The 17,905-nt window shown below is 41.0% G+C and overlaps 1 protein-coding gene across 2 annotated transcripts in view; it reads left to right on the top strand.

Moving 5' to 3' along the window:
* Positions 1–17,316, top strand: part of PRRX1 (paired related homeobox 1) — a 132,497-nt gene extending 115,181 nt beyond the window's left edge. The window contains exon 4 of one of the 2 annotated variants that reach the window (XM_033962221.1): positions 15,516–17,316. In XM_033962221.1, the coding sequence (XP_033818112.1) occupies positions 15,516–15,654 (139 nt within the window). In that variant the 3' untranslated portion in view covers positions 15,655–17,316. Of the gene's footprint in view, positions 1–10,487; positions 10,545–15,515 lie in introns of those variants that run through there. The other variant, XM_033962222.1, reaches the window with a different exon arrangement.
* Positions 17,317–17,905: the final 589 nt, after the last annotated feature.

Below are 17,905 nucleotides of genomic sequence, written 5' to 3'. Positions count from 1 at the left end.
TAGCCATTGTGAGTAGGGATTCTCTTCTTATTTTCTTAGCCTTTTGGGAATGAGGTTTCGAATGCTATATATATTTCATGTGCTTTGCTTGAGTAATGCATTATTAAACATCTTTTGACTTTTATATCAAACTGAAGTCCTCTTTACCCCCCCAAAATAAAGCCCCGTTCACCTATATGTGGACGCCTCCGGAATGCCTAAGTGATGTCCACCTAACTCGCGTCCACCGAATGCCCAAAAGTAGACCTGTTTTTGCAACACCTACATTTTAGGCTTTAGATAGACACATTAGCATGCTCAGCGGCATATGATACTGTAAATGAATGTCTATTTCGAAGCCACGCCCACGCACATCCTGCTAGGCACGGCTTTTTCTGATGGGCGTCCACAAAATTGTGGACGTCTATTTTGAGAATCGCATCCAGCGTTTGGACGTCTAAGTTCCAATTAATGCTTGTTAAAGTTGTTAATTGGGCTTATTATCCACTTTATTTGGACACCTAAGTTGGTGGACAGCCACATTGTGAACGCCTAAAGTTAAACGTCCTTTACAGAATTTGCCCCTAAGTGTGGAAGAGCCCTTTCAGTAATCAGGAGCTTCTGAGATTTTTCTGGATTCATTTTCAGTTTATGTTTCCGAAACCTGTCTACTATTTGTGGTCAATTTTTTTATTCAGAATAAGAATCTCTTGATGGTTGTTATAATCCAGGCCAGTAATCTGACTATTGTCAGCATATATGTAGGAGGTTAGTTTTAGAGATTAAAGAACATTCAAGAAAGTGGTCATGAAAATATTGAACAGGGTCGGAGCTATTAGGGAGCCCTGTGAGACACCAGAGGTGAGATTTAGCACATACAATAAACCTGTCTTCCTTCTCAGGCTCACAGGTTCAGCATAAAGATTATTTTAATGCAAATACAAGAGGCCTGGTCGCTAACAGGCCTAGCAATTCAGGCTCAAAATATTTTCTAGCAGGATACAGAAGTCTGTCCTATCTTGCAAACTGTTTAATGCTTCAGACTTCTTTGAAGTCTCTCAGCTATCCGTGGCAAGATTTGGATTTCTCCAGCTACTCCTGGGGCCTTTCTGACTTTCTTATACTCAATAGCGTTATCTTTTATGATCTAGGCACATTCTCCTGCTTAAGCTTCCTAGTCTTAGCTCCCAGGAAAGGTGTGCCTTAAAGGAACTAGAGTTTGCCTAGCTTCTTTCTCACAATGCACCAATTCATGCTTCAAAATAATGCATGTAATGAAACAAAAAAAACCTGAAAATAAACAAAAAGAAGTGGAATTTAATTTTAATTTAAATCCATATTTATAACCCACTCTATACCCAATGAAGGAATCTAGAGAGAATTAGAAATATTAGCTTAAATTAAATAAAACATCATACAAAATCAGGCTTAAGAATTGCAAAACAGATTTAATCTCAAATCACAGACCAAAACCACTCTCAATGCTAAAAAATAAAAATCACAAAACATCTTATTCAAATAATGTAAAGAAATAAAAAGCATAATCTAAAAAGTTAAAACAAAAATTCCATTTGACCCCCATCACATCCCCATTGAGTTTACCTCTAATCAACCTCTGTCCACCAAACTTTCAAATAACCAAATCTCCAATTTTGTTCTAAATAAAAGTTAAGTGAGGCACCTTATAGGCCTGTTTCATAAAAGGAATGTAGGCATCTAGTTTTCTTTATTGAATACTAGTGTAACAGGATATTAACACACCTACCATTTCGGCACAGGAATGCATGTAGCTTAGGCATATGGGAGCCCTGCCTATGTCCTGCCCATGATCTGCCCCTGTGTATGCTCCCTCCTTTCAAATGCACATTATGTAAGTTAAGGGGGTATTTGCCGAGGCAGCATGCTAGTATTTATGCATGTAAGCACACACACATGCACATACATGTTGGTATGACAAACATTTCCAAAGGTACCACACACGCAAATTATAATGCCTTATTTATAGAATTGTTCCGAAGCTTAAGTTCATTGGGTAAACCATTCCATAACTGAGATGCAGCTTCTTAAATCATATGATCTCTAGTTAAAACCAACTTCAGGTCTTTCATTGCAGGGAATAACCAGCCAAAGGTCAGTCTATGAATGGAGAACTCTTGTAGAAGAGTTTCTCATCGTAAATGGGTTAAAACATTGAGGACCAATTTCATGTAAAACTTGGAAACACAAAAGTTAGAAGTTTAAAAATTATTCTTTTTTTTTTTCAAATTCTTCATTCATTTTTTAAAAACTTACATAAGTGTAACAGCATTTATAGCATACAATACATAATATTCTGTTAAAATCCATATCAGAATTTATCCCCCTCCCCCCTAATCAATTACATTCTTTAAATTCAAGAAAACCTACCATAAACCCCATTCCTATATACCTTATTAAATATTCAAATCAAAAAAACCCTTCCCCCCCCCTCCATCCTGGATGTGCATTTTAAGGGGAAAAATGATATTCAGTCATTACAATATTTTGTTAATGGCTCCCAAATCTCCTGAAATTTTCTAAAAATGATTCTTAAATCAATAAGCAACCAATGTATAATAATATCTCAGTTAGCCGGGTATCGGTTAACCGACACTCTCACCCAACCAGCAAAAAATCGCCGGTGAACAAAAAATGTCCCCCAAAGCACCAGCAACAGTGGTCCTGAGCCGCAAACCCCTGTCCTTCCATGAAGCCCTGAAAAACTACAAGTAGCGGCAGTCCTGAACCACAAACCCCACCTCTTTCCCGACCCGAAGCATCAGCAAGGCAGCATCCTGAGCCGCAGATCCTCCCTCCCTCCTGCCCTCTCTCAAGCTCCCAAACAGCTGAGAGAAAACCCCCTCTCCATCCTGCCCCGAAGCACCAGCACGACAGTGATCCTGAGCCGCAAAGCCCTCCTCCCTCCCTCAAGCCCCTTAGTGGCAGAAGCAGGCGGCAGCCCTGGCAGGGCCTTTCCTCTGATGTGTCACTTCTGACGCATAAGAGGAAAAGCCCTGCCAGGGCTGGCTGTGAACAGCCTGTTTTGAAGTTGCCTCCTGCTGACCATCTGCGTTTCGGGTAAGGGAGGGAGGGAGGGGGTTCACGGCTCAGGACTGCCACCTGCTTCTGCCACTAAGGGGCTTGAGAGAGGGAGGAGGGCTTTGCGGCCATGCTGGCACTTCGGGAGGGGAAGGGGGGGAGGGGGTGGAACTGAAACTGTGTTAGACAAGGTTTCTAATGCACTCTCAGTTAACCAGAAAAACAGTTATCTGGTATTCACCAATCCCTGTGGGTGCTGAGATTCTACTGTAATGCAATTTTTAAACGGCATAGCTGTTTCTCATCTTTTGCCTTTACGAATAACCCTGGTGACAACAACTGCAGCTGATTTAAGCAATTTCTTAGACAAACCCAAATAAAGAAGACTACAATAATCAAGATGGGAAAGAAATACAGCATGGACCACCTGTTTCAAATCAAACAATTTTAAGAAAGCACAAATCTGCCTGACCATCTAAACACTCCAAAAGAACTTTTAAACACGTGAGACATCTGATCTTTGAAAGGAAGGGCAGAGTCCATAATGACTCCCAGGCTTTTGATTTTCAACTTAAATTGAATACTAATCCCTCCAAGATCTAATTTGTTCAAAGGGAAAAGCTTAGTCTTCCGCCGAACCCAGAGCACAGGAGTTTTCCGGGATTGACTTTTAGAATATTTTCAATTATCCATTCTCCAATACTATTCAGCCGATAGGTACCAAAGCCAAGGTGTCCATTATGAGAATAAACAGCTGAAAAACCTTGGCATATGAAAGTTGATTAACCCTTTGTGACAGGAGCAGTGACCCTAAATCATGTTGAATGGCAATGGAAGTACTGGAACCCAATCCTCCAGAAGTTCCTGTTTAAGTTCACCCTAGTAGTTCTTTCAAAAAGAAAGGCCCAATCAGTCCACTACATGGCCTCCCACTCCCAGAGAATGCATTTTACTTAAGCAGACGTCTAATTGCACAACCAAGCCATTGAACCTTTTGGCTTGCTGTGGGCAAAGACGGTTTAGTCCTATTTGACGTATTCCACCAAGGCTCGATTATTATAACATGTTCTTTGCAGTTTTTCTAGATACTGTAGATCAGTGGTCTCAAACTCAAACCCTTTGCAGGGCCACATTTTGGATTTGTAGGTACTTGGAGGGCCGCAGAAAAAATAGTTAATGTCTTCTTAAAGAAATGACAATTTTGCATGAGGTAAAACTCTTCATAGTTTATAAATCTTTCCTTTTGGCCAAGTCTCCAATAATAATATTGTCATTTATAGTTAAAGAGACATATGATCAAGAAACTGTTTTATTTTACTTTTGTGGATTATGATAAACATACTGAGGGCCTCAAAATAGTACCTGGCGGGCCGCATGTGGCCCCCGGGCCGCGAGTTTGAGACCACAATATTAAGTCAGCTATCTCATTTTGTTTTAAATTCTTTATTCATTTTTGCACATTACAACAAGTGTAGCAGATAAACTCATATGAACTTATAAACACACTTGATTAACTCTCATCTAACACTTTAAGTATAACATTTCATTACAAATTAATATTCTATAATATTTTGAATATTATGTAATAAACCCAATATTTAAACTATTCTTATTCAATAGAAAATCCTCCCTTCCCATCCTTCCCATCACAATATTACATACAAGTACCATTACAATGAAACTATTGATATAATCATATATTATGAAATAATAAAAATAAGCTCTCTCATTTTGGATGCTATCTTTGAATGATTTTTGGTCATTCCTAAGTGGGAGGTGACAGGAGTTGAGATTTGGAAATGGTTTCTCTTGGCAAGTGCCTCTGATATGTAACACATGCATAACTTCTGTACCCATTAAAAAATTTTTAAAAACTAAACTAAACTAAACCTTAGGTTTGTATACCGCACCATCTCCATGGTCGTGGAGCTCGGCACGGTTTACAGGAATTGTAATGAGAAAGGAACTCCAGGAAAGGGCTAGATGAAGGTCGGAGGAGAGAAGGAAGTTAGAGGGCTAGGATGTCAGATGAGGAGGGAGTGTTTTATTTTTGAGAAAAGCCAGGTTCCGAAGAGGGGAGGTAAGGTTGTTCCAGCTGTTAAGGGTACTTTTTTTTTAAACACTACCGGCACCTGTCAGAGATTTCAGAGCATTTCAAGCATCAATCAGAGTACTCGTTTTAATACTGATGAGCTCGTTGTAATCTATTTATATACCATTATTGGAGGCTGGTACAAATCTTGGAAAAAACTGTAATTAGCCATGTTGGGCATCGATAGCTGAGATACTTTGATGCTAAACAGGTTAAAACTGGTTTAGCATCGATCATTAAAGGTACGGTGAGTTCTTACAATTCTTCACAATCTGCTTGTGATTTAATGACATTGAATAATCTTGTGTCATTTGCAAATCTGATCACGTCACTCATTGTTCCCATTTCCAGATTATTTATAAATATGCTAAAAAGGAAAACTTCTACTACAGATCCCTGGGGGCTGTCTATTTGCCTTTCCCCACTGAAAAAAACCCATTTAGTCCTATTGTCTCTTTGTGGAAATTAATAAAAACTTATTTGTTTGCTAAATTTCTGTAATTTTAATAATTTATAAATATTTGTATAAAGTAATCTACTGATAGTGTTTTTACATGTATTTTGTATGAATGTAATTTGCCGATAATGGTCAGATTTTTATTGTTGTAAATCGCATAGAACTGAAAGGTTTTGCGATTCATAAATACATTTTTATGTTATGCTAATAGTTAGTAAGGTGTGCTAACAATTAGGGGAACTAGGTTCAATTCCCACTCCAGCTCCTTGTGACTCTGGACAAGTCACTTAGGGCTAGATTCACTAACCTTGCGATCCGTGTCCGATCCATGGGCGATTGGAGGCAGGCCGACCGATTTACCAACCATCTTCATGCAAATGGGGGCGATCGGCGGCACGCCCCCATCTGACGACACAGATCACTAGTTAGCAATCCCGACACATGCGCAGACCATCTACTTTGCCTGTGCGTTTTCTGTCTGTTTTTTTTGTCGTTGTTTGTTTTTTCACTTGCCCCGACTTTCCTCTGAAGTCCCTTTCTGCCTTCCTTCCCCTTCATGCTTCTGGTGCTATTCTAATCCTGTGCACGGATCATCTTACTTTTAACTTTTTATAGTGAGCCCGTGTTTTAACCCACGGGCTCACACTGCGGGGGAAGGCTGGGGCAGAAGCAGGGCAGCGCTGTGCGGCAACTCGTAACTCCAGAGTCAGGGAGGCAGAGAGCAGGTCGCAGCAGAGAGCAGGGGAGTCGGAGAGATGCCTCTGGTGCTGTTCTAATCCTGTGCACGGATCATCTTACTTTTAACTTTTTATAGTGAGCCCGTGGTTTTAACCCACGGGCTCGCACTGCGGGGGAAGGCTGGGGCAGAGCAGGGCAGCGCTGTGCGGCAACTCGTAACTCCAGAGGCAGGAAGGCAGAGAGAAGGTCGCGGCAGACGCAGAGAGCAGGCTTATTGCAGGGCTGGCAGGACAGTCAGAAAGGAGGTGAGCAACTGGTCCCCAGCAGTCGCTTCTTGTTGATTGGCCAGCCCAGTCGGTGTTCAAGTGTTTTGTTTAGTGAATCGCGTCCCTGTCTATTTTACATGCTGTTTCCCCTCATTTGCATGCACAGATCGGAATCGGATGGGTACACAGGTTAGTGAATCGGGTCGGAGAGAAATCGGGTACACGATTGGTTTGCTTAGTGAATCTAGCCCTTAATCCTCCATACCCTTAGGTACAAAACAGATGGTGAGCCCACTAGAAACATTAAATGTACTTGGATGTAATATGTAAACTACTTTGGTTGTACCACAAAAAAGGTACCATAATACACGAGGGGCCAGGTACTTGTGACTGTTGGAAATAGGATACTGGGCCAGATGAGTGACTCTTCAGTCTGTCCCAGTATGGCAACGCTTATGTTCTTATCTGTTAGATTATGTGTGAAGTGAAAAGGAAGAGCCATACCTCACAAAATTATACTATTTTCCACCGATCTTTGGTATTTCCTCTAAACGAATACTTTTGTGTGTGGAAGGGGAGGGGTTCTGTTGTAAAATACAATTGATTGAATTGAAAATCATATGACATCACAGAAATCTCCCCAAAATCCAGTTAAACTGTAGTATATCATCTACCGTCTCCCATTTGATAATGGAAGAAACCCCTTGTGAAAATGGCCATAAACCAGATTTTAGAGCGGGTGTATCCAGGACTTCTATTGTGTTTCATGTCTGGCTAAAGGGCCCTGCTGAGCTGCCCATTCTATTCCTATGGGTGGCTTGGCATTGTACCTTTTTAAAAGCCCACTTAATCGACTAGCTACCTGCAAAGGCATCCTTTACATCTCAAATTATATAGAAATGATTTGTTTGAGTCGGTGATGATTTGCCATGTTTGCTAATCTTAGAAGAGGTAAGTTTTTACACTTAGAATTTGGCTCTATCCGTATGATACAGGAGAAAGAAAATCTGCTTTCTTATAGTGATATATAGAGATAAGCCAGATCTGCCATATTTTCCTTCCTTTACTTTCAAAGCAAAAAAGGGTAACAAATACGAGGGTGGTTTGAAAAGTTTGGTAAAAAGAAAGGGCTATAAACTCAGTCCGGCGAGTTTCCAGTTTTTTCATGTCGTAGGAAAAAATAGCTTACGAAAAACTGGAAACCCACAGGACTAAGGCCCTCTTTTATGTTAGTTTATGGACACATTAGCGATTAATGCGCGCTAATCAGTTAGCCCCCCTTAGTAAAAGAGGGGGCAAGTATATAGCCCTCCATGGAGATCACCTTTTTTAACTTGCTTTTTTACCCAGCTTTTCAAACCATCCTCATAGCAATATACAAATACAGATAACAGAATGAAAGACCGAAAGTCGGACACCATGCTCACCCTCCCTAGTTCCCAGTCCCTACCCCCCACCCCCATCCCAACACTAGTAAGATTAAACTGTAAAAGAAGGTATTCTATAATGGGTGACCAAGTTCTCAGCTGTGCGTCTGTCACATCGCATCAATCTTTTTTTCAACCATTTTCTCCTTTCCCATTCTATTTTGTGAGCAGGAGGAGAGACAAAATTGCTGAGAGGTCCAGAAGTAATCCTCTTTATTTCACTGATCTTGCTTTCTCAGTAGTGCACATACACAATCACAATTTTGTAGACTTATTTTAAGGATAATATTGTGGATTTTTTTTTTGTGTGTGTGTGTGTGTGTGAATTCCATGCGGCACAAATTATTTGGAGAGTCCAGTTGTCCGTAGCTCATTTTGGTTCTTCCAGTAGTAGAGAGACCCATGTTAGCCTATTAGATCTAAATGCAATTAAAAAGAAAATAAATAAAGTATATCTATAAAATATACAAAATTACAAAAATGGAAACCCCACATGCAATGGAAGACATCTTACTAATCCCAAATTCATGCATCCTTCAATATGTTTTAGCCTTAAAAAGGTATCCACTCCACATAACTACCGTACTTTGTTGGTTCTCCTTTAACTATGCTTGTCTAGACTCTCACACTTTTCTGGAAATAATTGCTTTCCACATAAATGAGCCCAAGAAATTACCCTTCTTCTACCTTCTAGTCTCAGATAAAACATGGGGATCATGTGACCTTAAACCTTAAAAAAACCAAAAACAAACAACAACTCCAGTATATAATGCAGCTTTATCACGAAAAGTTCAAAAATATCGATTTTTCGCTCCGTCAAAAATTACAAAGACTAGGAGACACTCAATGAAGTTACAGGGAAATACTTTTAAAACCAATAGGAGGAATTTTTTTTTCACTCAGAGAATAGTTAAGCTCTGGAACGCATTGCCAGAGGATGTGGTAAGAGCGGATAGCATAGCTAGCTTTAAGAAAGGTTTGGACATGTTCCTGGAGGAAAAGTCCATAGTCTGTTATTGAGAAAGACACGGGGGAAGCCACTGCTTGCCCTGGATCAGTAGCATGGAATGTTGCTACACCTTGTATTTTGGCCAGGTATTAGTGACCTGGATTGGCCACCGTGAGAACGGGCTACTGGGCTTGACGGACCTTTGGTCTGACCCAGTAAGGCTGTTCTTATGTTCTTATCACATTGTATTTTTAGTGAACCACCTTCTGATATACCAGTTCATATAGAGTTAATGAGTCCATGCAGAGGTATTTGGCCCGCCTGCTGGCTTTCAATACTTTTTCCTTGGATATTATAATGGAAACAGCCATTTGTCGAGAGTCAGGACACCTCTAGAATTACTTATGTCATAAGGGAGTAGTGGTACGCTTTAAATGAAAGTTCAAATAAGTTATTTTTAGTGCTTGCAGAGATTTGATATATCACACTTTGAAAACTCCATCAAAGCAGTTTACAACCAAATGAGCAAATGATTGCAAATAAATCAATAAAGCATCATGCAATAACACAAAAGTATTCAGATGGCAGGGAACGAATTAGAACAATAAAAGTCAGATAAGATCTTAAGCTGACGAGGCTGGGAAGGGAGTATTTTAACCCTTTAATTGGCAGATGGTGAAACGGCTACTTTACGTAACTTGATGTTGAGCGAGAGCAACAGTGCCAAGTAGCAGAGATTTGGAGATGCAGATCTCCCATAAGAGCCTGGAAGACACATGTTGCTTCTGAGCAATAATGCCAAATGAAGGGTTAAAGAGGTCAATCAAAGATAGGAGTCCCCCTCCCCAAAAATCTGTTTTACAAGCTGTAACATTTTTCAAGGAGGTGCATTTTTAACCCAACTTCAAATTTTCTATCACACTCCTGACTCAGTTTTAAGGGAACTGAACCAAAAGAGTCTAATCTAAAAGGCCAACTGTAAAATATTTGTAAGTGTAAAATACCCCTTATAAATATTTTAGATTGGACTTTTTTGGTTCGGTTTAAATTGCAGTCCAACATTAGGGTCTGGCGTGTATCGATTGTAAAGGATGCAAATTCCAAAAGTAGGGGCCAAGTAGCTAAAGGTAGATATGGTAGACGTGTGACGTTTAAATATCATAGGAATGGCAGTTGAGTGCTGCTTAGGCTAATGGTAGTAGGAAATTCTTGAATTACACGAATATTGAAGCTAGAGATAAGGCCAAAGAGGTCATATTAAAAAATAAAACCTTCCATGGCTACATGAACTTCCTTGGACATTATTATTTGTCATGGTACAATGAATCTTTGACATCTGCAGCTGCAGTTTTGGCCTTTTATGCCCTTTCTCATCTTGTATTGGAAGGAACAAGCCATAGTTGAATCATTCACCACGTTTGGTGATTTTGTGAGTCATTCCTTTACCTGCTAGATAGGTTCCTCCCCCTTCTGTGCTTCATGCTGACCCAAGTGAAGGGAAGAATGCTCATTGGCCAAGAATAGGGAAGATCTGGCTTATCGTCTGGTAATTGACAGCAGATTTTTTACCTCCTGCTTCTAGTGGCTGGAGTCAAACTCCCAAGGTGAAAACTTATCTGCTGCAGGACTGGTGAGGAGGGGAACCAGGAAAAAAACACCACTACTGGTGAGTAACTGAATCTTCCAGTTCCCTAAACAAAGAGGTAAAGCTCAACTTTGCGTAGGTTGTCTAGGCAGAATTAAGGGACCTCCAAGTTGATTCATTCAGAATTTAGAAAAGGCTCACTGAATGTAGGGTTACCAGATTTTTCCACCGGGAAACCAGGACACATAGCCCTGCCTTGTTTCACCTCCAGCCCCCCCCCCCCCCCCAAAGCCTCGTCTTTATTTTGTAACCTCTGGGCCGTTTCTGGAGGGCCTCCGAGCATGCGAAGTCATCCACACATGCTTAAAGGCCCTCCAGATGTGGCCAGGAGGTCCGGGTTTTGGAAATTCCATCCAGACAGTCCTCTAAAAAGAGCACATGTCCTGGTTTTCCTGGATGTCTGGTAACTAACTGAACGTGGAGTCATTTGTAAAAATACCTGTAGGAGGAAGGAAAAACCATTTGTAGTTAATGGCATGTACAATAGAGAATGACACCGGGACAAATTTGTCCCCATCCCCGTGAGTTTTGTCACTGTCCCTATCCCATTCCTGTAAGATCTGCCTTAACCACACAAGCCTTGAACACTTATGATTTTAAAGTGTTCGAGGCCCATCCAGTCTGCCCACCCTAATGACCCTCCCCTACCTTTACCTTGTGAATAGATCCCACGTGTCGATCCCATTTGGCCTTAAAATCAGGCATGCTGCTGGCCTCAATCACCTGAAGTGGAAGACTATTCCAGCGATCAACCACCCTTTCCGTAAAAAAGAACTTCCTGGTGTCACCTCGCAGTTTCCCGCCCCTGATTTTCCACGGATGCCCTCTTGTTGCCGTGGGACCCTTGAAAAAGAAGAACAAGAGGGCATCCAGTTCTCATCCAAACAACGTTTTTGAAATAGCAATACAAACATTCTTCACTACTTGCAAATAGTGCACAATGGTTCATACATGCACTCAGTATATGGAAAGCATGCTTATTCTTCTGTGAATACTGTGCTTTCTTGACAGCATATGAAAAAACATGTCATTTTATGTTTGTGCAGCTTAGTTTTGCTTGCCATTGACTTGGAATAACATAGAAAATGTCAACAATATGTTCCATGTCATTCAAATAAATGCACATTTTAAACATTAGAGAAGTAAGCATAATTTCTCCCTCCATGTCCAAAGCTAGGTGCTTGCAAGCAGTTATCTGACTTGCATGACTTGGAGTAGTTGTAAATGATGATGAACATATTTTTAAAAAATATGCGGTCAATATTCAAGAGGGTTTAACCAGGTATAGGATTACCATACGCCTCCAGAAAAAGGAGGACAGATTGAAACATCCGAGTTTTACTTCCATTGCTTTCTCAATCCATCCTCTTTTCTCTGGAGCCATATGGTAAGTCAAACCAGGTAGTAGACATTCCTGCCTAGTTACTAGGGCTGTAATAAATGCATGAAATGTAGGCCAGCAAAATGCTGGCCTACATTTCAAATAGATGTGGCTGCTGAGCTGATCCCAGCACGGTAATCACCCTGTAGTGATCAGCTGAGCGGCTGCGGCAGGCACCCCCCCCTGCAAAGTATGCCAGGCAGAAGGGATGCCCACTCCCTCCTGCCACCCCCCGAACTGCTGCCATACCTCTGGAATCCCCCAGACACTCCTCTAAAGCTGACATACCCCCCCCCCCCCGACATACCTAAGTCTACCCTGACAATCTCTTCCTCACTCCCACTCCCCCAATACCTGTACGAAGAAAGTCCAGCTGGAGGGATGCTCATACTCTCTGGCCGAAAGGCCTGTCACTCCAAAATGGTGGGACTTCCCCTTCCCTGGGCCAACTGGAGTCTTAGGCCTTCTTCCCAGTGCATTCTGGAATACACTGTGAGTAGTCTAAGACTCTAGAATGCACTGGGAAGGAGGCTTAAGACTCCATTTGGCCCAGATGCTTAAGGCACCTCCTAAGCCAATCAGAGCCTTAGACCCCTCCCCGGTGCATCCCAGAATGTGCCAGGAAGGGGAAAGCCCACCATTTTGGAGTGGCAGGCTTGCTGGCCAAAGAGTGTGAGCATCCCTCCAGCCAAACTTTCTTCATACAGGTTCAGGGGGTGGGTTTGGGGGGGAGGTTGTTGGAGTAGACTTAGGTGTGTCAGGGCAGGGTTCAGATTTAGGGGGATGTTGGGGTAGGGGGTCCAGGGGGTGTCAGTGGTTTTGTATGTGTGGGGGGTAATGGTTCTGAGGGGGTAGCGGAAGGAGGGAGTGGGCACAATTATATAAAAAGTCCCAACTCAAATGCTGCTGACCCATTAAAGCCGGAGAGCAAAGGGAGGGATACAGAGACTTCAGGAACCCAGTCTGCTCCCCTGATACTGATGTGGAAAAGTTCTCTGTTGCTGGGCAGGCTAGGCCTTCCTGTGGCCACGCCCTTGCTCTGAGATGATCAGGAAGACTTCAAAATTTCATGTGAATGGATAGATAAATTCAAAATGTACTTAGTAGAACAATCTTTTTGTCCACCTCCAGTTCTCATCCAAACAATTTTTTATATACAGTATATTTATATGACCCTCAGAAACAACACCTTAGGCTCCATTAATTCATTGTTACAGGCTCAACAGATCCTAGTTTTATTATCAAAACTGTTTAAATATATAAATATGTGATTTAGTATTAGTTCTTATTAAAGTGACTTATCTTATATGTGGTCTTCCTTCCAAGAAGGCAGTGCAGGCAAATCTCTCTCATGCATATTCATTATGAATATCCTGAAAACCTGGCCTGCCAGTAGATCTCGAGGACTGGACTTGGGCAGCCCTGGAACAGAGCCTCATAAGATGCATACATAAATCCAAATTGTTGTCAATTTAATTTGGTGCCCGGCTATTGGTGCGTAGCGAAGGTGATAGGCGCCCGGGGTGCTGGCGTCCCTCCCTTGCCCTCGTCTCTGCCCCCCCCACTCCTTCCATGACCCCTCCCTTCCTCCATACCTCTAGTTTTCACCGTGCTCCTCCCAACCGCTTTGGCGCTCCCTTTATCACTTCCTATGTGCGGCACCCGGAAATGATGTCGGTGGGAGCCGATGCGGTCAAGGGAAGGGGGTGTGCGTGAGGGGAGCTTTGGGAAGAGGCAGGGGGTGGAGAAAAGGAGAGGGTGCCGGCACCGACACCATGACAGTGCCCAGGGCAGACCTTACTATGCCACCGGGTGCTAATTGGTTCATTACTCAAACTGGGTACACACCCAAATTTGCACAAGCAATTTTAAGCGCCATTTCTAGAATTCCTCTGTTAGCACCCAACTAGCACTTAACTTGCATAAGTATACAGTTCACACGTGTCAATGCTGGTATTGAAAAATTTTTGCAGGCAAATAATGTCTTCATTTGGACGCTACAGTTAATGAATGAGGGGTTTTCAGTGATATACATGTCCTCTCTAACAAGCCTCAGATGTACTGGGGGGGGGGTCTAAAAATGCCCTCCTGGCAACTTCAGTAAAAAGAGGCACAGGAGATGTCTAAATCAACCTCCAGTTACGTGTTTCAAGTTTATGTACATTTTAATATACCGACCATCAACATGAATCTGGCCGGTTTACTTAGCTAAAAATATTTAAAATAAATTTTAGAAGGAGGGTAGGGAAAGAGTGAATTTTCTTGGCGGAGTATTTCTAGTGTAATAGTTCTGGTCAGTTGATCTAAGGGTCCGTGAAGAACAATAGGGAATGATGAGTTCATCAAGAAAAGATGGTAAGCGTGTAAGTTTGATTTTAAAGGCCAGCAGTCAAATTTTATATGTGATACGATGTGATATGGGTAGCCAATGTGCTTCTCGCTAAAGGCCGCACAGTAGTATAAATCTATTAGTGATTTGGTTAAAAAAAAACCTAAAAATGGTCTGAGGGATATTTGGAGCATTGAGATTAAACATCAGATTTCAGCATCTCAATGGCCACAAATTTGGTCTTGGAGAATGAGATGTACAATGTCAGCGTCTACGAGACAAACTTGGTTTTTTTTATTACATAGAGCTTTTTGGACCCCAGTTAGATTACAAAAGTTAAATAGTACCTTGTCCAATAGATGCTGGCATTGTAAATTGGAGGTAGGGACTTTGGATCATCTTTTATTCTACTGCCCTCATATTTTAGCCTTTTGGAACTCAATCTGGGATCAAATAAATTGTTTATTGGAAAACCATGTAGCGTTATCTTATGATACTGTGATATTTGGAATGTGTATGAGAAAAAAGAGTCAGATATCATCGAGTAATAATAAACTTTTAATGATCATGACTGGAGTTGCCATCCAACATATTCCTAATAACTGGAAAAATCATACTAGATTAAACTTTAATTTTTGGTGGAATTCACTATGCCACATAAATAGAATGGAAAGATCAATAGCGACACAAAATGGAAAGTATAATAATTTTATTAAAATATGGGAGCCATTAGCGTCTTTTTGTCATGATTAAAAACCATTTTCCTATTAATCAGACATCATATAATAATAGGAGGGGGGAGGGATACAAATATAGATTTCTTTACATGAATGAAGGGTTTTGAGGGAGGGTGGGGAGAGGGTTACATCTATATGTTTAGAGTATAATGATAAGATATACAAGTGCATTGTTTCATTGTGTTGATTATGATTATTGTACACTTGATGAAAGATTTTTAAAATGAATAAAGAATTTGAAAAAAAAAGAGTGACATGATCATATTTTCCAACCTTATTTTCTTTTCCTTCCTACATATACTTTATTGGTGGTTTATCCAAAGTCAAGTCTTGTTTTTGGACTTTGAAAAAACTACCAATAAAGTATATGTAACTGGAGGTTCTTTTCTGGCCTCTTCTTTTCTTGCTCTGTTTTACTTCGAGGCTTGGTACCTTCGTTTCTGTGTTTTGAACTTTGGTAAAAAGCAATCGTGCTATGTTGGAACAAAGCAATAATGATTTTATTTATCTTTCTGCAGTGCCATGGCTACTTATTCCTCCGCTTGTGCCAACACCAATCCTGCCCAGGGCATGAACATGGCAAACAGCATTGCCAACCTGAGGCTGAAAGCAAAGGAATACAGTCTACAGAGGAACCAAGTGCCAACTGTCAACTAGAAATACGGCTCCAGAATACAAAGGATTTCTTGCAAAGCATCCTGCTTCCCAAATAATCACGCAGAAAAGAGAACTATATACGGGCAGAATACGGACAAGAACAGGATAACAAAATGAACCTGGTTAAAACTCCTCTTTCCTTTCTGATAATGGCACCAGCTGCAGTTCTTTGTGGGTTTTTTTCTTTGAGCTTTGCTCAGTATACTACGAGCTTCTCCAGTTAACTTATCATACTTATCTTTATATGTCAGGACAATAAAAGAAACGTACCCAACTATCTGAATAAATACCATAGCTTCTACTATGGGCCCACTCTTAGCCTATTGCCACTTCATCCTTCTCCCAGGTTCCCTCTTCACATTAGAACCTACGCAGCCCAGCCTCGTATTAGTCCCTCACATCACTTTATTGTCTGCCATGTCGGTCTCCTCCTACTAGTTCCAGAACTGGTCCAGCTCCTCAGGCCTTTCTTTCTTTTCAGATTCACCAGAGCTTTCAGGAAATAAAAGCTTCTATTCAACAAAGTGCAATCAGGCAAATTAGCAATCAAAAAGTTTCCAAGCTGTTCTCTGGGAAATGAACTTGGAATAAGATTCTTCCAGGATGGGAAGGTCTCAAATCCCTTCAGGGATGGGACAGTGTGAGGTTCATGTGATGAGAAGAATCTCTAAACAATGATAATGTAATGTTCCAGGAGACAAGCAGAATTATGGTGTGGGAGATTTTAAGATCCATGATTCATCTACTACTGAAAAGGTGTGAAATTTATTTTTTTTTTTTTAAATACTGCATGGGTTCGGAAGGAGAACCTTGTAGGGGTCGAAAAGTGTAGAATCTAGTGAATAAGGCCCTTGTAGAAACTGCAAGCACTAGGGTGACAAGTCCTGTAGACTGAGAAGAATGCAGGATAGAAGTGAAGAACAGACAGGGTTTGGAGAAAGTGAATTCCACGGTTGTGAAAAAGAGCAATGTAAATACAGGTCAGATGAGTTCCATGGAATGAGAATAATCCTTGCAGACTGGGAAGCAGGAAAGTGTTCAGAAGCAGAAATATAAGCACAGTGGAATAAGAAGAATCCAGTAGGACTGAAAAGCTATTAATCTCCGGGAGGATCCGTTACGGATGGGAAAATATGACCCTTTTTGGGGGGGGTTAGGCAGTGAGATCCTGCAGGAGTTGGAAATCCTGTAAAGGTAGGACGGTGTGAACTCCAGAGGCTGGACAGGAGGATCTCCTAGGGGTGGAATAGAGGAGGCAGAATAAGAGAGCTGCATAGTGTTATCTCATCCCTGAGTAGGGGAAGGCAGGCATGATAGACTAAACTGTCATTAACCTTGTATTTTTCTTATCTTTTACTTGAACTGCTGCAAAGTAATCTCTGAGATCAATGTTTATTGCATATTTGTATAAAATTCCATGGATGTGAGAGATTAAAATGCTACTTTCCTTTTAAATTCCTGCAAAGGACGAGAAACTCTTTACTCCTGAGGAAATGAGCTTTGCAGAATAATAGACTTGGGACTTGTAATTACTCTCGGTTCATTTTTATGTTTTGTACCACTGATAAGGAGTTGTCAAAATGCATTTCTGTATATATATATACATGCAAGCTTGTTAGGTTTAAAAATTTTTTAATTAAAATATAGCACATTTGAAACCTCTGGATGTTTGCATCATACTTACGTTTTCTGTTTTGCTTGCCAGCACCATTGAACGTGGGAAGAGATGGAGGTACTTAACTGCCTTCTTTATTCAAAAATACAAACATGGTGGTGGACATTTTTCAATAGAATGCATTCCTGTTTACACAGGAGCCCTTAAGCCAGTCACAGAATTGGTTGAAATGTGTAGTACCTAATTGCAACAGATTTGCACATTATTTATAGAACGCGGGGACAAAGATTCATCCCTGTCCCCTCACCATCTATGCATTTTCACCCCCGTCCCCACAGTGAAGCGCATTTTTCATCTCTGTCCCCTCAGTCTAAATTTCCCTGCTTAAAGCAGAAATAATGATTTTATGCAATTTTGTGGGTCTAAGGCATTGTAGATAAACATTTTAAGCCTATAATGTTTTTTTTCTAACTTTTATTTTGATTGAAAGACCATCAATAAAAGTATAACATGCTGGGTTCTGCGTTGCCTACAGAAAACCAAACATCAGCTCAATACCAGCGATATTGTAGTCCTAATTATTAATGCGCAAAACATAACAAGAACAGCCCTCAGAATATCAGACACACGTAACTT

This window comes from Geotrypetes seraphini, chromosome 10 (assembly GCF_902459505.1).
Source record: "Geotrypetes seraphini chromosome 10, aGeoSer1.1, whole genome shotgun sequence".
NCBI lineage: Eukaryota > Metazoa > Chordata > Amphibia > Gymnophiona > Dermophiidae > Geotrypetes > Geotrypetes seraphini.
The sequence above is the reverse complement of the archived record's forward strand: the minus strand, read 5'-3'. Positions and strand labels throughout refer to the sequence as shown.